Source organism: Miniopterus schreibersii, assembly GCF_964146895.1.
Source record: "Miniopterus schreibersii genome assembly, chromosome: 8".
In the NCBI taxonomy this organism is placed as follows: domain Eukaryota; kingdom Metazoa; phylum Chordata; class Mammalia; order Chiroptera; family Miniopteridae; genus Miniopterus; species Miniopterus schreibersii.
In genome coordinates, this window is record NC_138109.1 from 8,038,904 (window position 1) to 8,062,348 (window position 23,445).

At 58.3% G+C, this 23,445-nt stretch overlaps 1 protein-coding gene across 8 annotated transcripts in view; it reads left to right on the forward strand.

The window, feature by feature from the left end:
- Positions 1-23,445, forward strand: part of PLEKHG5 (pleckstrin homology and RhoGEF domain containing G5) — a gene marked incomplete at its 3' end in the record, with an annotated part of 49,788 nt that overhangs the window by 11,421 nt on the left and 14,922 nt on the right. For 2 of the 8 annotated variants that reach the window (XM_081143754.1, XM_081143753.1), the window contains exon 2: positions 9,654-9,730. In XM_081143754.1, the coding sequence (XP_080999880.1) occupies positions 9,654-9,730 (77 nt within the window). Of the gene's footprint in view, positions 1-8,689; positions 8,773-8,965; positions 9,194-9,653; positions 9,731-15,325; positions 15,473-19,945; positions 20,152-23,445 lie in introns of those variants that run through there. The other 6 variants (XM_081143756.1, XM_081143750.1, XM_081143751.1 and 3 more) reach the window with 6 other exon arrangements.

Below are 23,445 nucleotides of genomic sequence, written 5' to 3' on the forward strand. Positions count from 1 at the left end.
ATGCCAGAGGCTGTTTGCACGAGTTCGGCCTACCCAGGGCTCCATTCATGGTGCTGCCTTTGGTGTGGGTGACACAGTCCAAGGAGGGAGGCAGGGGAGGGTGGGCAGCCTAGGGGGCTGTGGCCAGCCCAGAGAAGGGAGAGGCCCTTGGTGAGAGCCCAGAGGGCAGACTCTGACCTCATTGGCAGCCGAAGGGTAAGGCCTGCTTGGCAGCTTCTGCCCTCTGACCCCTGAGGGCCTCCTCCAGGCCTTCACTCAATGGAGCTGGGAGATATGCCTTGCGCTTTTTGGGGAGGGTACCTGACTGGGCAGCTGAAACAGCTCTGAGATCACTCCATGGCACCCTCATGGGTGCTTCCACTCCTCATTGAGAAACCCTGCAGGGCCCAGCTAGGGCTGGGGTCAGAGGTCAGGGCCAGGGGGCTGGGATTGCTCCTGGGGCAGCACATTTTCCTCCTCTGAAAACTTATTTTAGCAAAGAGACCATGGAACAATCGAACTCTTTTCTGGACCTCTGCTGTCCCCAGACAGCCAGCCCATCCCCTCAGTGGGGGCTCCGAGGGGGCCGGGAAGGCGAAATTTGTAAAATGTCTGTAGGAGGGGAAGAAAGGCGCTTTGTGTGGGGCCGGGGCCCTGGCCATTGGTCAGCTCCAGGGCCCTCAGCTGCTCCCAGAATGCTCCCCTCCCCGGGGAGGGCCCAGCTTGCCGGCCCAAGGCCAGCCCCAGGGTCCCTGCAGCCCCTCTGCAGCCCCTCTGCAACCTTGTGCCCACAGTGTCCAGGCCGCAGGGACCCAAGTCCCCAGGGCCGCCCCGCCTCTGAGGGCACGGGCCTGGGGGAAGGCCTCCCCGGGCCTCAGCATGTTTCTCTACTGGAAGAAGCGGGGCGCCTATGAGCTAGAGGCTTTGCCCAATGCCCTGGCCGGGCTGGAGCTGGGGGCCGTGGAGCGATTCTCCTGGAGTTCCACCCTGGACATCATCGAGGACCTTGGGGGTAGGTGTGAGCCCACTTCCCAGGAGGGCTGTCGAAGGTTCCCGTACCTGGTCTACCTGGCCACCTCCTTTTGGCCAGAACCTGTAGGCCCAGTCACCATGCACAAGCCACTGTCAGTCATTTGCTCAGCAGGGGTGTGGGAGCCAGAGTCCCTCCTGAGAGCCACTGCTGGTGGAGGAGAAGGTCCCAAACATAAGGACCTCAAGGGCCTCGGGGGCAGCAAGGTGGGTTGGGCATTGTGGGCTGGACAGCTGGGCTTGGAGCAGGGAAGCCAGGGCGCTGGGCTCCAGGCCTGGGCTCTGCCTCTGTCCTGAGTCTCCACGATCAGGGCCATGGGATGGAACGAGGTCCTCTGGAATGTTTACGCTCAGGCCCCAGGACAGTGTCACTTCTCCCATTATCCCCCTTGCAGAGGAGGGAGCAGGACAGCGAGATTAAGGCCCTCGAAGGGCGGAACAGGTAGTGGGGACGCTGAGCCCCACAGCCCGCATTTGGATGCTGACCTGGCCTTTTCCCAGTTGTGAGATGTGGGGAAAGTTGCGTAAATGAGCATAATGATGACAGCGGCATTGTGGGGTGGCTGAGAGGACTAACTGGGGTGACATAGAGCAGGGCCACAGTCCGTGCGGGACGCTATTATTGCTGTTATTTCATAGTAGCCCAACTAATCAGCTGCCCAGCAGAGCACATGGCTTCGGGCTGGCGACTTTGAATCTGCCAGGACGCTTTGGGGCCAGTGACAGAGGCCAGGTCTGGCCTGCAAAAGCCGGTTAGGGCGCAGCGTCCTGGGCCTCGGTTCTCTCCTCCTCTGCTCACCTCATCTTGGGCCCCAGGCCCAGAGAGCAGGAACCTCTCCTGGTACCCTTCCTGTGGCCAGAGGGGACAGATAGTGATGGATAGGCCTGGGGTCCACAGCAGAAGAGGACCCCATGGGGTATGGGTTCCACAAAACACGGTGAGAAACGTTGCTCCTGGAAGGGAGAATGGGTGTCCTTCGTGTGATAAGCCCCTCCTGCTTCCTGTCTCGCTGGCTGCAGTGGATGGGAATGTGGCTGCCTGGAGGGGTGGGCGGGCACAGCGCTCACCTGGGCCCAGGAGCACTGGGCACCTTCAGAGGTGTGTGCAGGAGGCTGGGAGAGCAGGACTGTGTGAGGAGGAGCCCGTGATCCTGGGCAGGGCATGGAGGAGGGGTAGGCAGTGGTGGTGGCCGACCAGGCTGAAGGAAACGCTGTCTGGAGGCAGAGGGTGGGTTGGGGGCAGTGTGCCTGGGGGCAGGCTGTGGGAGTCCTGTCTGCTTGTACTGCTTCGCCTGGCAGGTTCCTGTCTACCTGAGGCAAGTAAGGTGGCCAAGGTCCTCACAGGGCCAGAGATTTGCCTGAGGTCATTTAGCGAGTCACGGCCACAAACCCGGGAGGCCCAGCAGGGTCTGTTCCTCCCCAATCAGACTGTGTGCCCCTGGTCTCCCAGGGCTCTCCCTCCATCTCTACCATTGAGAGAAGCCCACACTTTGCTCCTGCTGGACCCTCTGCCTAGGATGCTCTGACCACTCAGCCGGGTTCAGGAGCAACTTCTGTAAGTCCCTGCTGCCTCTGGGGCCCCACAGCTAACATTTAGAGGGTACTTGTCTGGTGCCAAGACCACTCTTTGAGGCAGGGACAATTCTTAGTGTCCCCTTTATTCTGGAAGGGAAGGCTCAGCAGGGTGGTGAGTGGTGGCACCCAGACACACAACCCCGGCCCTCAGCCTCAGAGCCATAGGACAAGGCCCTGCTCACCCATGTGTCCCTGTGCCCACTCTGCCCCGGCTGGGAAAGAGGCTCCATCACAGTGGGTGGGTGGGTGGGTACATGGCACGTGAGCAGACCTGGGGGTGAGCTGAGGCAGGCCGGATGGGCGAGCCTGGCACACAGCTGTCTGTGTGGGCTCTGTCCTTTGCAGCCAGCCGGTCCCTGGCCTGGTCCCATTAAGGGTGGGTGGTGAGCCCCAGTGCCAGCCCAGCCCTGTGATGGGGGTGGGGCTCATGCCCAGAGCATGACTGTCTCGACTCGGAATGTCAAACTCATTTCTGCAGCCCTGTTCCTGTTCCTCCCTCGGCCACTCTTGGGTCCTCTGAGGAGCCTGAGGAGGAAGCCCAGGGTAGACAGATGGGCAGGTGCCCACAGCAGCCTCAGCCAGGGGAAGTGGCCGGCTGGCTCTGGGCCTGCGGGCAGGAACTGTGTGCAGTTTCTCTGGCCCCAGGAAGGAATTCTGAATGTGTCCACCCACCTCTTCTCACTGAGCCTGAGGGCTGTGGGCAGGCAGGGCAATAGTTGGGGTCTCCAGATCTCAGGGAACAAGGCCAGATATGGTTCTGGTCTATAGGCAGGGACAGTGTCAGAGGTCATGGTCCATGCTCCTTTCTCCCCGCCTGATAGTGCTACCCCAAGATGCCCCATGGGGCTTTGGGAAGGGGACCATATTTCTTTCCCAAGCCACCTATGATGCTCTGATCAGTGTCAGAGTAGGGAGAGGCGGATGGTTCTTGGGGCCGGTAACATTTGCCCAGGACACGCCCTTCTGGCTTTTGGCCAGATGTGGGCCAAATCTTACCCTTCCGCAGGTTGCCCTGGTGAGGGGTCCAGTCCTAACAGCCTGCAGCAGCTGCTCAAGCATGCAGAGGCTCCCAGGAGGGCTGGGCTGGCGTGGGAGGGGGCATTCAAGGCCACAGCTGCTTCCTGGGAGTGGCACCCTTTGCCTCACCAGGCCTGGGGTTGAGAGATGGTGGGCGGGGAGGTTCTGATTTCTTGGGGCAAAAGGGTCAGTAGGTGAGGAATGACAACAAGGATGGTTTCTTGTACACTTGTGTCAGCCTGGGGCCAGCTGGGAAAGGGGCGCTTATGTGATAATGGGGGATGAATTCATGGATGCCAAACACTTAACTGTGCCAGGCACCAGAGGAGCACCGTGGGGCAGTGTAACTTAATGGTTAGGAGCACAGACTTGGAGTCTTGTGGACCTGAGCTCAAGTCCCAACCTCATCACTCACTAGCTGCATGATCTTGGGCAAGTTGCCCAGCCCTCTGAGGCTCAGTTTCCTCATCTGTGAAATGGCACAATGATCATACCTCCATCTCACTGTTGTGTGGAACAGTGCTATCCAACAGATAGATTCATCTATTCATAAAAATAGATTGCATTTAAATTTTTCTAGGAGCCACACTAGAGAAAAAAACTAAAAACAAACAAGTAAAATTTATTTTAATAATGTCTTTTAACTCAATATATTCCAAACATTACCATTTTAACATGTAATCAATGTAATAAGTCATCAATGAGATTTTACATTCTTCTATTTTTTAAAAATTGATTTTAGAGAGGGAGAGGAAGGGAGATGGAGGGAGAGAGAGAGAAACATCAATTTGTTGTTCCACTTATTTATGCATTCATTGGTTGATTATTTTTATTTTTTATTTTTAAAAATTGATTTTAGAGAGAGAGGAAGGGAGAGAGAGAGAAAAAAAAACATTGATCAGTTGCCTCCCATATGGGCCCTGACTGGTGTGTGGGACGATCTTCCAACCAACTGAGTCACCGGGCCAGGGCCATTGGTGGCTTCTTGTATGTGCCCAGACCAGAGATTGAATGACACTCTAACCAATGAACTACCCAGCCAGGGCTACATTCTTTCCTTTCCCTTTTAGCATTCAGCCTTGAAAATCCAGTGCATACACAGCACTCTCAACTTGAACTAGCCTCACTGCCCATGCTCAGTAGCTACAGCAGCCAGTGGCTGCCATGCGGGGTTAGACGATGCTGGAGAGGGTCAGGCGGCGAGATGAGAGCGGGGATGGAAATCAGAGGACCCAGCAGGTGTGAGTTAAGGCAGAGCTACGGTATTGGGAGTGTTCCTGGAGCGACCTGGTGGGGATAACAGGTCAGATTAAGAGGTCAATTCAGGCCCTGGCAGGGCAGCCCAGTTGGTAAGAGAGTTGTCCCAACACGCCAAGGTTGCGGGTTCCACCCCCAGTCAGGGCACCTACAAGAATAAGAACCAACCGATGAATGAATCTTTAAGTAGAGCAATAGGTTGATGTTTCTCTCTCTCTCTGTCTCTCTCTGTCTCTCTGTCTGTCTCTCTCTCTCATCAATTAAAAAGGAATAGATCAATTCAAAAGTCCATTTCAGGACAATGGGATCAAGGAGGGAGAGATTCATCTGGAATTTGGATATGTTGAGATAGACAGGCCTGCTTTTGACTGGGGCCTTGGAAAACAGGCAGGACGTCAATAGCCGATGATGTGGAAGATGTGGCAGGAGGCAGGGAACAGAACCAGAAAGGACTGAGCCAACATCAGAAACTCAGTTCTGGCCTGGGCGAGGCAGTGAGTAACCTGCTGAGAGGGCTGGTGTGAGGCGATAGGGAATGGTGGGGACTGTGGAGGGTGGAAGAGTGTGTGCCAATCTAAGGCAGACACAACTTGGAAACTGGAGCCATCACAAATATGGGTCCAGAGCTGCCAGGCTCCTCTGGTTTGTCCAGAGAAGCCAGAAATCTGGATTTTTATGTGAAATCTGACTTTTCAGAGTTGGCAACCAATTCAAATTCTTTTGAAGCATTGTGCTCAGCCAAACAAAACATGTCTGCAGGCCAGCATCTGCCCAGGCGCCCTGTCGGCCAGTTGTGGTAGAGATCGTGTTGAGGGAGAGGCAAAAGCAGCATCCTGTGACTAAGATAGAGGGTGGGGGCAGAGCTGATGAGGGGCTTGGCTGCCTGGCTGGGGGGCTTGGCTGCCCCTGGGATGATGGGGGCTGGAGGAGCTGGGAGGGCGGCTGGACTATTTCAGACCCAAGGAGACAGCCTCTGGCACCCTGGGGGTGGGGGTAAGTTCAGGGTTGCAAGTCTGCATGAGGTCTGGCGAAGGACAAGTGGCTGGACACCTGCTCAGGTTGACTCAAGACAGAGAGAGTATTACAGGAAGCAGGGACCTGGGGGAAAGCAAGGGCAGGCACAGAGCTGCCTCCCCCTCCCTTTTTGCTCTAGGGCCCTCTCCACTGACCAGCTGCTTCTGTGGGGCCCCTCATTCTTGCTCCCCAACAACTGCAGGGCTCTGTATCCACTCAGACTGACTTTTCATGATCTCAGGGCTCCAGGGCCCAGAAGCAGTTGCCTGTCTCAATTCAAGTTCTCAGAGAGTGAATCTAATCAGCTGGGCTAGGCCAGGTGGCCACCTCGGACCCAATCAACTATGTCCAGGGTATGTCATCACCTGGTACAACATGTGCCCCTAACCAGGCCCACCTTTTCTGCAGGGCTGTAAATGAGCAGCTGTCTGGAGGGGAGCTCACGGCAGGCCTGTTCCCATGCCTGAGCCCTTCCCAGTCCCCAGAGGCCCCTCTCCAGGCCCTGAAAGCTGCCAGGGTCCTCACCGATTTTCCTGTGTTTGGAGTCTCTGGGAAGCTCACTTACGGGCCGCAGGAGGTTGATGCTTCAGCTCAGAGTACACAGAAAGCTAGATCCCAGGGGAGCTGGGACCAAGCAGTCCGGAGAGGAGGGTCTAGAAAACAGATTGAACACCTTGAAGGAGCTGAAACTGAGGGTTAGAGGCTAGAGAGGTCAGCTGTGTAGAACTCCAGTGCCTGGAAGAACTTCGGAACCCACACATCAACCGCCCTGTGGTGGCTGTGTGAGGTGGCTGTGGGGTAGTCCAGCCCTGCAGTGGCTGTGGCCTGGAGCTGTCATAGCGGGACCTAGAGAGCTGGGAAGGCAGTTCCAGAACCCCGTGGTGGAGGAAGTAGCCTGGAGCCCACAGAATTTAGAGCCAGAACCCAAAAGTCTTGGGGCATGGGGTACAAGAACTTGACCCCAGGCCCAGAGTTTTGAGAAGCCAGGGTGCATGGGAAACTCCCCCTAAGCTAATCTAGGGCCCAGGGCCCTACGGAAACACAGATGGTAGAAGGGGCTGCTGGAGTTTTGGTAGAGAACCCTGCCTCTGCCACTCCCCCCTTAATTAGCTACCTCCTGGCAGGCAGGGCTGGGGTGGGGCAGGGCCAGCAGGGCCATTGACCCAGGGACCCTTCAGGGTCCTTCCAGGGCTAGCTCCCACCTCAGCTCCCCTGCCTCCAGGCTAGAGGCCAGACAGACACTGATGGCCCTATGGACAGGGAGGAAGCAGAGATTCCCAGAGGGAATCAGCTGTGATTTTGTGAGTGGAGTAAGTAGGTCTGGCCTGAGAGCCCCAGGCTCTCACTGCTCAAGGAACCTGTGGGACACTGTGCTCTTGCTGCTTCTCAGCCCTGAAGCCTCAGGACACCTTGGAGCCCTCTGTGCAGATGCTGCCTGAGTCAGCGTCACCCCTAAGAGTCCCCTCCCCACTGCACTATAGACTGCTGCTCTCCAAAGGGCCATCCTGTCTGCCGGGCCCCAAAGTGAGCTCCCCAAGGCTTATCAGGGTCACTGATGAGTCCCCAGGGCCCAGCCCAGGCTTGGCACATGGTGGGCCCTCAGGGGGCCCGTATGTGTGTTTGCTGAGTGAATCCAGAGAGCCCAGAAGACATGGGCCCCACCACAGTTCCTTCTGCCAAAAATCCCTGAGGGCAGGAACTGCTTTCTGGTCACCTGTGAGTCCCCGGGGCTGACCTATGTAAGGGATACATGCAGTAAGGCAGGTACCCAACTCTGGTTGAGAGGCCCACAGAGAAGGGGCCAGGGAGACTTTGGGAGAGGGACCCAGGCGCCACTGGAAACTGGATCTTCCATACCTGAGTCTCATTGACCCAGAGCCTCTGGCATCAACCTGGGAGTGGAATGGGGTCTCTGCGAGTTTTGTCCTTTGGAGGAGTCTTGGCCATCTCCCCGAGGCTCCGTTTCTGTAGTGCAAAGTGTTTTTGCAACCATTAAAAATGCTGTCCAAGTATCTCGTGATGCCATGTACTTAAAGTACAAGACCAGGCAAAACTAATTGATGCAGTTAGAAGTCTGGACAGCATCTCCATGTGGGGGTGGCTGGCAGCCCCCAGGAGGGGGACTTCTGCAGAGGGGCTGGTGGTGTCCAGCTTCTTGATCTGGGTGCTGGCTGTGTTGTGAAAATGTTTTCTGAGCTGTGCACTCACGATAGCTGCACTATTCTGTACATACCTCTACTTCCATGAAGTTTTAAAAAATGCTAACCAACACAGAGCTGACAGTGAAACAACAGTAGCCACCAAGCCCACTCCCTTTTATGGAGCCCTGACCCCCTTCTTGACAGCGTCTAAGGGAGGGAGCTCTGCTGGGGGTGGGAAGCGAGGGCGCAGGGAGCCGCCTGGCCTGCGTTTCCACTTAGACGGTGCCATTTGGACCAGGAGCAATAGCAAAGTCGTCTAAAATGCCTTATTCCCACTTTCCTGGCGCCTGAGAAAATGTCTCCTACCACGTCAAGCCAGAGGTGCTTGTGCATTTGAGGGGGCTGGGGGGCTGGGGGAGTCCGGGGGGGGGGGGGCGGAGGGACGGCCTTTGGTCACACCCGCGACATTTCAGAGGGGGGCGGGGCGGGGCGGGCCGCAAGCTCCCCGCAGGCGCCCCGCGGGGGGTGAGGGCGGGGCCGCGCCGGCCCGGAGCCCCGCCCCCAGCAGGCGGGGCCGCCGGGCGAGCTCCTCCCGCCGCCCACCTGCCCCGCCCCGCCTCCCGCCGAGGGTCCCGCGGCCGCGGCGCTCCGGCCTCTCCCCGCCCCGCGCGCGCCCCCGCCGCCGTCGCGCTCCCTCCGGCCGGCCCGCGGCGCCCCGCGCGCCGCCCGCGTCCCCGGCCGCCAGGCGCCTTCTCCATGGGTGAGCGCGGGCCCTGGCCATGCCCCGCCGCGCAGGCCGCCGGCCCGGCCGCCTCCGCGCCAGCTCGGGGAAGGGGCGGGCAGGGGGCCGGGGGCGGGACGCCGAGGGGGGCGCCGGGGGGGCGGGGAGCGGACTAGGCCCGTCCCCTTCCCTCCGCGCTGGGGGCTCCGTCCGCCCCCTCCCTGGGGAAGGTCTGCCCGAGGTGGGAGGTAGACGCCGGCCTCGGAATCACGGCGGCGGGGTCCAGACTCTGCCCCCATGTTGGGGCTCGGTCAGCAGCACCCCTGCCCCTGGCCCTGCCGGCTGGCTGGAGTGGGCAGCCTCTCTGCCCCCTTCCCTGCCCCCTCCGCTGTTGCACCCCAGCCCCTCGAAGAGAGGCAGCTTGGAGGGGGCCAAATTCTGGGTCAAAGATGGACAGTAGGTTAGAGGGGCATCCACACATAGGGTGATGTGGAGGGCAGGGGTAGAAAGGGATCTTGGACCCCTGGGGCCTCCTCCCCCCAGCAGTCCTGCAGGGGTCCCCCAGGAAGTCAGGGGCCCCACAAGGTCGCTGAGCCACCCCACCCCCCTCCCAGACTTGTGGGACAGAGGGAGGGAGCAGCTTATTTCCAAAGCTGTTTCTCCCGGTGGAATCTGGACAATTTCCCTGGGGAACAGCAACAAGAAAAGGGCTCTGCAAACAGATTCCCGTGCAGATAAGTTGGCATTTAAAAGAGAAAGGGACACTGACCTCCTTTGAAGGGAGGTTTGAGGAGACAGCCCCACCCATCCTCTGGTGGAGAGGCTACTGGGGCCCTGGGGGAGCCTGGGGGCCCCTGCCTGGGGCGCACCCTTTCCTGGGCCCCACCCGACTGATAACCTCGTGGTCATCTTCCCTGCAGACTCCGGGATCCTGACTGAGGAGAAGGGACTGCGCTGTCAGAACCCAGACTGCATGGATAAGGGGCGAGCGGCCAAGGTAGGGAGCTGGCGGGCCTGGGGGCTGCTGGGAGCAGAGGGGACAGGGCTCTAACTATCCTGTCTGTCCAGGAATGGACATCCATGGGACCCGGGCAAGGGTGCAGCTGGCTCAGCCACAGTGCTGTCTGGGTTCAGGAGTGGGTAGAGACACTGGGTGGCTGGTTTTGGAGGTAGAGGGGCTGCCCCTGGCTCTGGAGCAGCAGAGTGGGGGGACGGGGGATTTCTGCAAAAGCAAGGGCAGCCGCCCTTTTCTGTGCTGCAGTCCTTACAGCAGCCCTGAGGTGACAAGAGCTGTGGCCTCATGTCACTGAGGAAGCTGAGACTCCTGAGATTCTGCAGGGGGAAGGCCACCCCAAGGTTCTGTTCCAGTGCCAGCTGGCACCCTTCCTGTGATACTAGGCCACTCTTCAGGCCTGAGCATGGGTCAGGGACACTTTGGAACTTTGGGACAGTGACTGTGGCTCTGGAGCTGACAAAGAGAAGGGACAAATTGGTCCTGGAGTGCCAAGGCTCGGGAGCTGGGAATGAGGCAGAACAAGAGGGGTAATGATCAGTAGGACGCAGCTCCTCTGCCTGTGACGTGCTGGGCCTTGTGCCATATGCTTTCTGTGCCTTATGCGCCACTTGTGGGAGCTCTGCTGAGACGACATCATGGCCACGTTTTTCTGATGAAGATACCAAGGTTCAGAGAGGTCCTGTGACTTGGCTGAGGCCCTGCAGCTCAAGAGAGACCAAGCCAGGGCTTGAACCCATGTTCACCTCCTCCCAGCACACATTTGAGTGACAATAGTAATAACTGCCACTTCTTACTGTGTCAGGCTCAAGCTCTCTGAGGACTCAGTGTCACTTCCTTCTGAGATCTGTCCTGTCATTATTTTCATTTACAAATGGGGAAACTGAGGCTCGGAGAGGTAGCTCACCCGGGGACAGGGACACATTGCTAGGATGCGGTAGAGCTGGGATTTGAACCCAGAGTCCAGATCTGTGTAATGTCAGAGCCTGTATGATTAACCACTGTGTAGCTCAGCTCTGCCAGCTGCAGGAAATTAAAAATGCCACCCCACCCCCCAGGTCCCCTTACCGCCCTCCTCCACCCAGACACACAAGCATACATTCTGCACAGGAAGACCACAGTTAGAAGGAACAGTTAGAAGGAACATGGAGGACTGTTCTGGGGGTGGGGAAAGGAGGGGGAGGCTTCTAGTTGCCGTAGTCACCAGGCAAGAGGGTGTCTGTGATTCAGACACAATCTGCTGGCACGGATGGTGCCTGGCATTGGGGCTTTGGTGTTGGCTGGTTGCCTCTCCCCCAGATGGGGGCTCCTGGCAACAAACTGGCCTCATTACCCCCACTATACAACCTATCAGGAGCCTGCACAGCCTTGGGGACTCTGCCTGACCCTGAGGGGTGGCAGGAGGTGCAAGGCCACACTGTCCCGGTCCCTCTTGTGGACAGCTGCTCCTGGGGCAGGTCCTCAAGCTGCTGCCGGCAGGAGCAGGGGTGGGAGGGCCTGGACTGTGCAGAGGTGAGGCCTCTGGATAAGAGCTGGTTTCAGAGCAAGTGTGGGATCTCTGCAACCTTTGGGTCCTAACTCCAGCCCAGCCCTGGCCTGCCTGGAACTCAGCAGTGCTGACATTGGCATCGGCAGCCAGCGGGTTACCTAGCCTGCAGGGGGAGAGCCCAAGCCCTGTCACTGGTGGGACCTACTTTGGGACAAATGGCACAGACTCACTTTCAGGGACCTTAGTGATCAGAGGGAGGAGGGCTAGTCAGGGGGTACATCCTGGAGAGTGGCCTCTGGTGGAAGTAAAAACATCGATAGGCCAGCAGGACGGGGGAACTGCCACAGGCAGGAGTACAGAGGTCTTGCCAAGGGGATGTGACTGGAGGAGAGGGTGAGAGGAGGCGAATGACACCCAGGTACTGAGAAAGAGGGGCAAAGAATATCCTTATTGTTAATGATAATAACAACCATCACCGACTGAACACACTTATGTGCCTGATGGTTTGTTAGGCCCTCATCGAACCCTGGTGAGAACCTCAGGAGAAAAGCATTTCCCCGCATGACCTGTGAGGAAACAGGCTCAGGGAGGTGGAAGAACTTTCCCACATTATGCAGCCTGACTTGGCCTCGAGTGAGGTCAAGATCCTTGCTTTTTTTTTTTTAAATATATGTTTTTATTGATTTCAGAAAGAGGAAGGGAGAGAGAGAGAGAGAAACATCAATGATGAGAGAGAATCATCGATCGGCTGCCTCCTGCACGCCCCCTACTGGGGATTGAGCCTGCAAGCCGGGCATGTGCCCTGACCGGGACTCGAACTGTGACCTGGTTCATAGGTCGATGTTGAACTGCTGAGCTACGCTGGCTGGGCCAGAGCCTCCTTCCTTTTTTTTTTTTTTTTTTTTAACATATCTTTATTGATTTCAGAGAGCGGAAAGAAGAGGGAGAGAGAGAGATAGAAACATCAGTGATGAGAGAGTCATTGATCGGCTGCAGCCCACAACCCGGGCATGTGCCCTGACCGGGAATCGAACCCCGATCGCCTGGATCCTAGGTCAATGCTCAACCGCTGAGCCACACCCGGCCGGGCCAGAGCCTCCTTCTTAATCAATCTCCTCCAGCCTCCAGCCAGCCTAGGAACAGCCAGCAGGATATAGTAGCTTTTTGAAGATGACATTCATTCATTTATTCACCCAATCAGGTGTAAGCATCTGCCGTAGCAGGCCCAGTTCTAGACTTAAGAGGTGCCCAGTAAACAAAGGTCCAGCCCTCCTAGAGCTGACATCCTCACCTGCTGGCAGGAGTGGGGAAGTGAGGACTTGGCTTTGCCAAACCGGCCGCCAGGCAGCCCTGGAGCAGGGCCATCTTTCAACAGGTCTGGACCCTTTTGCTTTTGGGCCCACCCTTGAGGTTTTGTTTGAACTCTCCTGGGTACTGAGGCTTCTGAGATGAATCAGCTGCCCCACCCCTACTTCCTTCCCCAGGAGTTCACTCTGGGGGCAGGGGGTAACCGGGATGGGCCTCCTGGAGGAGGCCTCTGCCATCCAGAGGTATGAGGAGGTACTGAGATGGAGGAAAGCTGAGTGAGCAGGGAGGAATGTTGGGGCTGTAAAGGACTGAGCAGGGCCTTGGAGATAGGGGGAGGGAGGCAGAGCTGGATGGGGAGCACCCTGATGTCAAGTGAGGGATCTGGGCCGTCTGCCTTGGAGACCTCGGGTGAAGACGTGTAGAGGAGCCCACATCTGTGAGCTCTAGAGTCAAAGCCCTCCCCTTTCCAGCTGTATGACCCTGGACAAGTCACTACACCTCTCTGAGCCTCAGTTTCCAGATGGGTTGTGAGGAGGATTGAAAGAGGGCTTGTGTGTTTAGTGCTTGGCACAGAGCGTGGCACACTGTAGGCGTTCAAGACAGTGCGAGCTGTGACCATGTGTCCACCCTCTACAGAGGGGGAGAGAAACCCCCAGCCTTCAGGCTCACCTTCCTTCCCCTCCCTAAGATCTGAGACCACCCAGAGTTCCATCCCAGACCCAGCCAACCCCGCTCAGTGAGCACGTTTATGGTGCATCTGTTCTGTTCCAAGGGCAAGTGGAACTCTCAGAGTCTGTGGGGAGATGGGGAAGTGTTCACTTCCTCCCTCACGGAGGGCCAGTGATGATGATGTGATGGGTGTCCCCGCTCTCCTGCAAGGGAGCCACCAGCTGGGCTCTTCGGTCAAAGTCTGTTGAAGACACCCCAGGTCACAAGGAGACATGGATGAGGGCTGACACTGGCCCTGGGGACACTGGGCTACCACATTTGAGGGGACAGAAGGCTTGGGGGTGTTTATCTTGGAGATGGCCCCTCAGGGCATCATCCTCAGACAAAGGTAATGGTCTGGTACCCACCACTCACTCAGCACCTACTGTATGCCAAGCCCTGCGTTCGGACTTCACCACAGGGACCTCAGCTAGTCCTTGCACCCCTGCTTTGCAGTAGGTACCACCCTGTCTCCATTTTAGAGACAGGACACAGAAGCAGGGAGGTGAAATGACTAATCAGGATAAGTCATATCAGGTCTGTCTGCCCTCGTGGCCTCCCATTTCTAAGGAACTGTCAGGAAAGGGAGGTGAGTTTTTCTGCATGGCTCCCAACGTCCCTGGCAGGGAAGTGAGTTTGCGTTCAATATCGGCAAGAGTTTGCAACAGCTGATGTATAGGTAGTGAGCACCCCCTGCCTAGAAGTATTCAAGCAGAGAGAGTACAAATTGGATTTGCTGACTTCAGAGTTCCCTCCCAGCTTAACAATGGGCTGTGAGGTGGCAGGGATGGGGGTGTATGTGTGTGTCAAGGGGAGGGGTGGCCAGATGGGGACCAGTGGACAAGGGGCAGAGGAAGGGGTGGATCTGAGATCCCTGTGGAGGAAGAATGGGCAGGATGTAGTGCCTGATAATGGGAGAGGTAGTCACCTATTCTCCTGCGTCATGCTCTTGGGGAGGAGGTGGGAGGTCAGGGTGCCCTTGAGAATGGCCAGATTCTGGGGTTCTCTGGAGGATACTGGTCCTTTTAGATGCTGGTCAGCTGTAGACAGGTGGCAGTCCAGTCTGCACCTGGAAAAAGGGACAGGACTAGAGAAGCAAGTCGAGTGGAATTCCTGGACTTTGGCTAAGTAATTTGGGGGGGAGAGGGGGAACAGGCGAAGGCCTGGGGTACCTGGCCCAGGAGGCAGATACAGAGGTCCCAATACATGTGACCTGGCTAGGATAAGTTGCCCTAGTGTGGACTCAGCCCCAAGGAGGGCAGCACCTGCTAGGAGGGGCCTCCGGGCTTGGTGAGGGGCCTGAGGGATTCGGTCTATGATTGGGAAAATGAAGGTGAGCCTGAATTGAGGCTCCCTGAGACTCTGGCCCAGAATATGCCCTAGGGTGGCCGGGGTCACTGCGCCCACCTCAAGGGAAGGGGGAAGATGTGCTTGGGGCAAGGTTGCCTGCCTCCTCAGCAGTGCCCCTGTATCCCCATGCAGTCCATGCACTCCCAGTTCGTAGTGGAGAGGGAAGCTGGAAACCACCAAAGGGCAGAATGGCCCCCTTTGCAGCCATGCCATGTATGAGCCAGGAAAAAAGAGGGGACACAGAGACAGCCAGACGGGTTTCTCGGGCGCCATAGAGGCGCAGTTCAGAATCCAACCATTTATAAGCGAGCAGGGCTTAGGGCGATTCCCAGGGCAGGCTCAGCCTGCAGGTCCCTTTGCCTGGACCCCCAGGCACCTCTTGCTGACCAAGACAGCTTCCTGCTGTGCGGCCTCCCGAGGATGGGCGAATTCCTGTCTTCAAGCCCAGGTTAAAAGCTAGAGACTTTGAACTTTCCAGAGATCTGTAAAGGGCCAGACCCCTCGGGAGCAATACAACCGCCTCCCCACCTCTCTCCGCAGCCCGGACCCTAGATTACTCCCTGAGCGCTGGCTGGGCTTCCTGCCACCCCCTGGTCCACTGGGTTGGTCGCCGCCCGCTGCTGGGCCCTTCCCTTCCCAGGATCCCGGCACTCCCCCTTCCCAGCCCGGGAGCCGTTGGTACGCCCCGGCCCGCCCAGGTGGTAGCGCCCGCACCGACCTACCGTAATTCCCCTATGTCCGGCGCCCCCAGCTGGCGCAGATCGTCTGAGCCTGCCCCGTCTGGTGGCTCTGGTACCCCTGGCCTGTGCTCCCCCTGGAATTTGACAGTCTTGGCCTGAGTTCCAGCTACTGGAGGAGACCCATGTCCCTAGGTGAGTCTTACCCGGAAGCTGGGGTGTTGACAGGGAGGGGGGCGGAGCACGGATCTGGGGCCCAAGACTCACCCTAAATTAATGGACAGACCCGGAGTGGAAAGTCCCTCGCAGTGTCAGGCCCGCAGGTGGGTATCAATGGGCTCTACCTCTGAGGGTGGAATGGGCCCAAGTGCCTGCCTCCGCCTCGGTGACTCTAGAGGGTAATCCGCTCCAAGATAGGGCCCCAAGATAGGGCCATAAGTAGCCTGTGCAGTCTCAGCTGTATGTGAGGTTTGCTGCCTGGAGGGGCCTTGTTGCAGGGTGGTTAGGAGGCTCCTGCCCCATCTGGGCGTCTGAGAGTTGCTCCCGGGCAGAAAGTCGTCCGGAGGCCGACAGGGGGCGAGAGAGTGTGCCTCAGTCTGTGGGGTGGCTGGGGGGAAGATGATGGGAGAGGGAGAGAGACAGACAACCCAGGAGAGGCCCTGCCAGCCTTCATCAAAGGCTGGGAAATGGAGGCCAGGGGTCCCTGGGCCCCACAGATTCCCCAATAACTTTCCCCAAGTTAGGGCAGCTCTAGGCAGATTTTACTATTCCTCTGCGCTTTGGCCAAGGTCCAGGCACACATTAGGACCCAGCAGCCATCCCTAGACAGAAATTCTAGAGAACTGGCCAGTGCCTGCTTTGCACAGATGGGTAAGGGCAGGGTTAGGTGGGCCCCAGGCACAGGTCTGCAGCCCAGGCATGCATCCTCTCCCCATTTCCGCCCAAGGAGCCTTCTCTCTGGTGCTGGAGAAAGGTGCCAGGAGAAGGCACTGGCTGCGATGCTAGGGTCCTGGGCTCCAGGGTCAGGCACATTTATGCAGGGACAGGGTAGGAGGTGATGTTCAGGGTCCACAGCCCCTGCCTCTTTCCCTAACACTAGATCCCACCCATTCAGACTGCTCTCTGGGGAGGAAGGGGCCTCACTGGTTTCTGGGGCCTGTGCAGCGAGCCTGGCCTGTGGACAGGTTCTCTACACTGCTGCTATCTGCCCAGGGCAGGGCTTTAGGGCAGGCTCTGCCTCCAGGTGGGCCCCAGAACCCAAAGGACAAGGGGTGAGGTCCAGGCCTAGCGGAAGGGAGGAGTTGGGTAGGCCGCTGGGAATGAGGAGAGCAGCCTGGCAGAACTGGCCCAGCCCTGGCTGACCTGCCCACGCATGCAGCCTCCACCCCTGGATTTCCAAGGTGCCAGATGAGGCCTTGGGGCTGGTAAGCTCCCAGGGGATCTTAGCCCAAGTGTGAAGCCCTTAGGCACGGGTGTCCCTCCAGCCAGGGAGCCCCAGCTTCTGATGCCAGGCTCATCTGCTGTGGGCAGAGCACAGAGCTGGCCCCAGACCTTGACCCAGACCTTTGGTCTCTCCTGGACAGAGAGCTCCCTTACCCACTGCAGACCAGGACGGGGCCCCAACCATTGTGGGGCTGGGGAGGTGGTGCTAAGGGGGGAGTGTAGGGGGGTCTTGCCTTGGAGATTCCATTATTCATCAGCCCAGCATCTGGTTTCTGGGTATCAGTTTCAACAAGCCGGTCCTGACTCATGAGCCTGGAGCTGGGGCTGGGCTGGGGAGGGGCCCCCTCCCCAGCGAGTCAGAGGCTGGGACCGCTTGGGCCTGCTATAGGGCATGGACTATTTCAGCTCTGTCTTGTAGAGAGGAGGTGGGAACCAGGAATCTGCAGAGGGCTCCTCCGTCTACTGGTACAGGGCCGGGGCCTCCTTTCCTCCCCAACTCTGTGGGCTCCTTAACCCTGCACTCTTGGCCCTGGCACAGCAGGGCCCTGACTCTTTTGGAGCAGCCCCTTCCCTGGCTGGAGGACCCAAGCAGGAGTGTGACTTAGGGATGGCCAGGGCCTGGTCACTAGGGTGACTTCCAGTCACCTGCCCTATCCCAGCCCTGGCAGTCTCCATTGGATCCGACCTGGTAATCCCAGGCCAGTGGGTTCCCCTATGCTGGCTTTGGAATCTGCCCTGTCTCCCAGGGGGCAGACCTTGAGGCACTGCTGCAGCACCTCTTGCCGCCCCGTGCCTGAGACATGGAGAGTGGTACAAAGCACAGGCATCTGTTCTCCCACTTCCTAGCTGGTAACTTTGGGGCAAGTCACTTAACATTCCCAAGCCTCAAATGGAGATAGTAACAGTATCTCCTCCTCAGGATCCTGGAAAAGAGTGAACAGTATTTGCAGACCCAAACTCCTGGTACAGGCCTTGCACTTGGGAGGGCTCAGATGCTAGCCTATGGGGTAGTAGCAGGGGCAGAGGGTCTGGGCAAGACCAGTAGGATTTGAGGTGGAAACTGACCTACCCAGGTCAGCAGGCCCAAGGTCGTGGATGCTGGGAGGAAGGAGAGAATCTGTGGTCAGGCAGTGGGGAGGCCATTGTTGACCATTGGCAGCAGGAAGGGACACCCAAGCCAAGACCTTCCCTGGCATGAAGACCCTTCCTCTGCCTTCATTCATCCAGTCATCATCTAGTCTATGCTGAGCACCTACTGTGTGCCAGGACTGTGTAAGTGTTGAGGATGTAGTGTGGGCAAGACAGCCAAGGTCCCTGGCCTCTGTAGAGGGTATTCTAACAGGAAAAGTGATAAGAAGTGATCAAAGAAATAAAATAACTTCAGGTGGTAATAAATGCTTAGGAGGAAAGAATTCAATTTAAGAGATTTGAACGTGGGAGGGTGAGGGGCTATTTATTTTGAGAGGAGGGTGAAGGCCTCCCTGGGAGGTAGCATTTAGGTTGGGGCACAGTGCCAGCTGTTGGAAGATCAAGGGCACATGGTGTTCCAGACAGAGAACGCAGATGTGCAGGCACTGAGCTGGGCAAGTTGTAGGGAGGAAGGAGGCCAGCGTGATGGACCACCATGTGGTCTCGCTGGGAGGTGAGGTAGGAGCCAGGCCATTTGGGATTTTATTCTAAGCCACTGGAGAATTTTCAGGGGGAGGAGGTGACATGACATGATCAGGCATTAGTTTTTTTGTTTTTTTTTTAAATATATCTTTATTGATTTCAGAGAGAGGGCAGCAGAGGGAGAGAGAGATAGAAACACCAATGATGATGAGAGGGTCATTGGGGATCGAGCCCGCAACCCGGGCATGTGCCCCGACCAGGAATCGAACCTCGATCTCCTGGTTCCTAGGTCGATGCTCAACCGCTGAGCCACTCCCAGCCTGGCCAGGCATTAGTTTTCAAAAGATCTGCCTGTGTTGTGGACAGTGAATGACTCAGGCTTTGGGAGTGGAGGCAGCCCTTGGAACCTCCCAGCCCCTGAGAAACTGCAGCCTTCCTCAGAACCGTCTTCAGACACAGCCCCCCTCCTCACCCTCTCTCCCAGTGGAACCAGACTGAGAAGGAGCTTTCTAAGGGGTAGGCCGGCTGATGACAGCACGGTCCCCTCACCCCATGGGTACTGAGTGTCCCAAGGAGGCCATTCCAGAACCCCCAAGTCAGAAGCCTAGGTTCCAGTCCTGCCTGTGGACTTTTATGTCACCTTATTCCCCACAATGGGTGTAGGTAATGATGTCCGCTCCCGCCTCCTGGGAATGAGTGTAAAAGCGTTTTGAGCCCTAGCTAGTTTGGATCAGTAGTTAGATCTTCGGCCCTTGGTCTGACGGGTCCCGAGTTCGATTGTGGCCCAGGGAAAGTACCTCTCCATCCTGGCCCTGGTCAGGAGGCAATCAATCCATGTGTCTCTCTCATATCGATGTTTTTCTCTCGCGCTCTCCCACCGTCTCTGAAAAGTAATGGAAGAAGTATCCTTGGGTAAGGATTTTTTTTTTTAAAAGCGTTTCACCCCCTACAGTGGGGACCCTAGCACCACACCCCATCCTGGTGGGCCTCTTGTAGGGCGCTGATGAGCGCCCCCTGGCGGTGGGGCACGCGGCAGCCCCCCCCGGAGCAGCAGGGACCTCCGGGAAAGCGGAGTTGGGCTGCGGGGTTTTCCTGACCCGCCTCGCTCCCACCTGCCTCACTCCTGGGGCGCCCGAAGGACTCCCTCTCGGCCCTCTGCGCGCGGCGCCTCCGCCTGTTCCCCGCCCCCTTCACCTGTGTCCCCCGGCCCCTTAGCAGTGGGAGCGGGGTCCCTGTCTCAGCCTCCGAGGCGGGGGCCGTTGGGTGGTGGGGCCATTAGATGACCCTCGGGAGGGCCTCTGAGCGCAGGATCTGTGCCTGGGAAGTTGGAGGTCGGAGCAGAGGGTGGTGTCCGGGGCTGCATAGGGAGCGGGGTCTGGGTTCTGGAGGGGAATGTGTCCCTGTCTCGGTCCCCCCCTCTTCTGCCACCAGTATTCGGGGAGCTCCCCCGGGAGGAGCAGGTCCAAGAGGGACACTGAGCCGGAGGCTGTGGCACCGGGGCGGGGGCCGGGGGTGAGCGCGGCGGCCCGGGGCTGGCGGGGGCGGGGCCCGGACGCGGCGGGTGGGGTGGGGTGTTCCCGACCCCCCCGCCCCCGGGGTCCCAGCGCTGGCCTGGGGCGGGCGCGGCCGCACAATGGCAGGAAGCGGGGCTCCGCGCTTTGTCCGGCGGGCGGCGCAAACCGCCGCTTCCTCCGGCCGCCATGGGGACGGGCCCCGGCGTCTCCGGGCGCCGCGCGGCCTCCAGGCCCAGCCCCGGGGTGCCCTCCTGGGACTCTGCGCCCTCCTGGGCCGGGGGTCACGCCCGCGAGCGGGAAGGCCAGGTATGGGGCTCGGGGAGTCGGGGCAGGGGTGGGGCGCGTCTCCGGGGCGGGATGGGGCACGCGGCGGCCGAGCCCCCGATCCGGGCGCGCATTGGGGGGGGGGGGGGGGCGTGGGGCCCTGAGAAGTGTGTTCCCACCGGCCACCGAGGAGACCCGACCCGGAGGCGGAGGAGGGTCGGCCACCCTGGTCTTTTGTGTCTGGGGCTGCCTCCGGACACACCTGTGGGTGGCGGGCCAGCCCTGGCCACCCCTCCCCCTTTCCTTCCTCTGCCCAGGCCCTGCCACAGCCCTCTCGCTCCCGCCTCCGGCCCCCGTCCTTGGGGGAGGGGGGAGGCCACTTCTGGTGTCCCATCCCTCGACCGTGCCTTCCCAGGGCCCCCTCTGTATTTATAAAGCTCTGGTCCCTACGCCGCCGTGGGAGTTGCAGTGGGACCTGGGTGCACCGTCCGGTGCGCTGGCGCTCTCCGCACTGAGCCCTGTCCTGGGGACTGTGGTCCCTGGACCCCTGCTGCCCCTCCCCGCTGCCCTCAGAGGGTGGGAATGGTGGGCACAGGGAGGAGGGCTAAGTAGGCACCTGGGTCTGAGAGGAGGGAAAGGGGCTACCCTGCTTGAGCACTGGGGAGACCCTGCCCCTGGAGCAAGCTGTGGGAGACCCTGTGGTTTGGCGATGGAGATGGGAGAGGGGGTGGGGGAGCAGACAGTGCAGGGGGCGCTGCCCACCCAGCTGCAGCCTCCCAGCGGGGCTTGTGGTTCTCCCTGGGGGTCCCAGAACTTCAGCCTCAACCAGACCTGCTGGATTGAGGATCCTGGGCCTGAACCTCACACGCCCCTGGTGTCGGGGGGGGGGGGGGGGGGGGGGGGGGGGGGGGGGCTGCAGGGAGCCTGGAGGTAGAGGAGTTTGGGGGGCTGGGCCCAGGCTCCCATCATTAGTAGTACTAGTATTAGTAATAATAGTAATAGGCGGGGGAGGAACTGTGGTGGTGATGCTCACCAAAGCCCACAGTGCTGGGAAATGCCTTCCCAAGCCTCCCCAGGGAGCCCAGTGCCTCCACAAGTGGGTCCATAGTAGGTGCTCAGTAAATATTTGGTGAATTCTGAATCTGCCATAAGAAGTGACTCTTTCTGTAAAATCTAGCTATATATTGGATTGGTATAAAAATGAGATTGTGGCACAGAACTAGGGACTTGGACTGGAAGGGTCCCAGAGACCCTCCACAGGTCCCCTACAACCTAGGGTGGCTCCTGCCATGTCACCCTCCACCCACTGTGAGGCCAGGGCCTGGGTAACTCGTAGGTCTGCAGCCCCAACTCCCAGTGCCAAGCCTGGCATGAGCAAATGAAGCTGTCAGGGAAATCTCGAGAAGCCTGGAAGGGGTCAGAGGGGGCACCTGTGCCAGGCTGGCGGCCAAGCTGGACTCAGAGGGCGAGAGGGTTGCAGAGCTGGTTGACTGGGGGGTTCCTGGGAAGAAGGGCTAAAGTAGGGCAGGTACCTTCCCCAGATTCATTGTCAAGAGAGAAGATGCTTGCAGCTGGGGGGTACAAGAACCTGCAAAACCAGACTCTCTGTCAGCATGCCCTGGGGACCTCAAGTTAGGGGCAGGCAGAGTTGAGGCTGAGGATGGTGGTTTTTACACTTTCTTTAGATTAAGTAGATAAAAATAGCTGCTTTGGTTGAAGGGAGCCCCTCAGTCCTACCTCAAAGCCTGAGAACACCATTGAAGACCACTTGGAATTGGGGGTGCCTGGCACTCAGCCTGCCATCGGGAACCTAGGCCATAATGTCCACAGCTGCCTGCCTGGGGCCAGTGCCCTAGAGCAGGTGCCCTCCTCTTCTGCCACTTCTTTGTCCAATGGAGGAGTGGAGGGACACAGGAACCAAATCAGCGAATATCAAACTACTACTGATTTTCTCTTGTCTCCATAGCCCCGAGCTGACCCCGTGCCAGCCTCCCCCACTCCACTGTCCGCTCTCAGGCACCCAGGAGATGGTGTGAATTTGAAAACCTGAGACCTAGAGCTATACACACTGGGTTCAGTCCTGGCTCCACTGGCTGTGTGACCTTAGACAAGTTACTTATTAACCTCGCTGAGCTTCACTGTCCTCCTCTGTAAAGCAGGGACAATCAGAGCCCCTGCTTCCTGGGGTGAGGGGCCCTTAGCACAGCCCCAGGCACAGGGGTGACCACAATATAAGTGCAGATTAGACCTTTTCCCCCCACCTCCCTCCTCCCTTTGGCCATGGTCTCTACTGTCCAGGCTATCATCTTGAAAATTTCTGATCGGGTTCTTACCAGCCAAAAACTCGTCAGCAACCCTCCATCGCCCTAACTAAGAAACATTGGTTGAGTGGGTAGGACTAGAGATAGGGCAGTGAGTCGCTGTCCTAGCAGGGCGGACAAGGTGTGGGGACAAGGTGAAACACGCGATGTTAGATGGTGGACAGTGCCAAGGAGAGAAAAGGTGCAGAGAGGAGAGGGAATGTGGTGGTGCTGAAACCTGAGAAGGGTGAGAAGGTGACTTTGGAGCAAAGACCTGCAGGGAGGGAGGGAACGTGTCATTTCAGTATCTGAGGAAAAGCGTTTCAGCTGAGGGACTAGCAGGTCCAAGGCTCAGAGGTGGGAGTGCGCCTAATGTGAAGGTCGAGGGTCGGAGTGAGCCAGGACAGAGGAGCAGGGCGGGGGGGCTCGTGAAGTCCCCATACTCGAGTGACGTGGAAAGCCACTGTAGGGTTTTGAGTGGGTGTGTGTGCCTCCTCTTTGAACAGGGTCCACTGTGGTGTCACAGAGACCAGGCTGGAGGGTGGAGATGAAAATAGGGAGATGGTTAGGGTTACGAGGCGATTCTTAACATCCAGCTGAGGGGTGGGTGGGAGGGCTGGGGCCAGGGGGCGGTGCTGGAGAACTTGGCCAGGTTGAAGCTACTGATGTTAAATAAAGGCGGAAAATTTTTGGACTGACTCTGGGGAGGTGTAACAGAAAGATCAAAGGTGGAAGGCAGGCCAGGGTTTCTGTCTTAATGAATTAGTTTCCCGAGGCTGCTGTAACAATTGACACCAACTGGGTAGCTTTAGACTCTAAAGGTTAGAGCAACAGAAGTTTGTTCTCTCACAGTTCTGGAGGCCAGAAGTCTGGAATCCAGGTGTGTGCAGGGAGGTGCACCTTCTGAAGGCACCTTCCCTGCCTTTTTCAGCTCCTAGAGGCCCACCTGCTCCTTGGTTTATAGACGTGTCACTCCAATTGCTGCCTCTGTTGTCACGTGGTCTCTCCCCCATGTCTCCAAGTCTCTGTCTTTTCT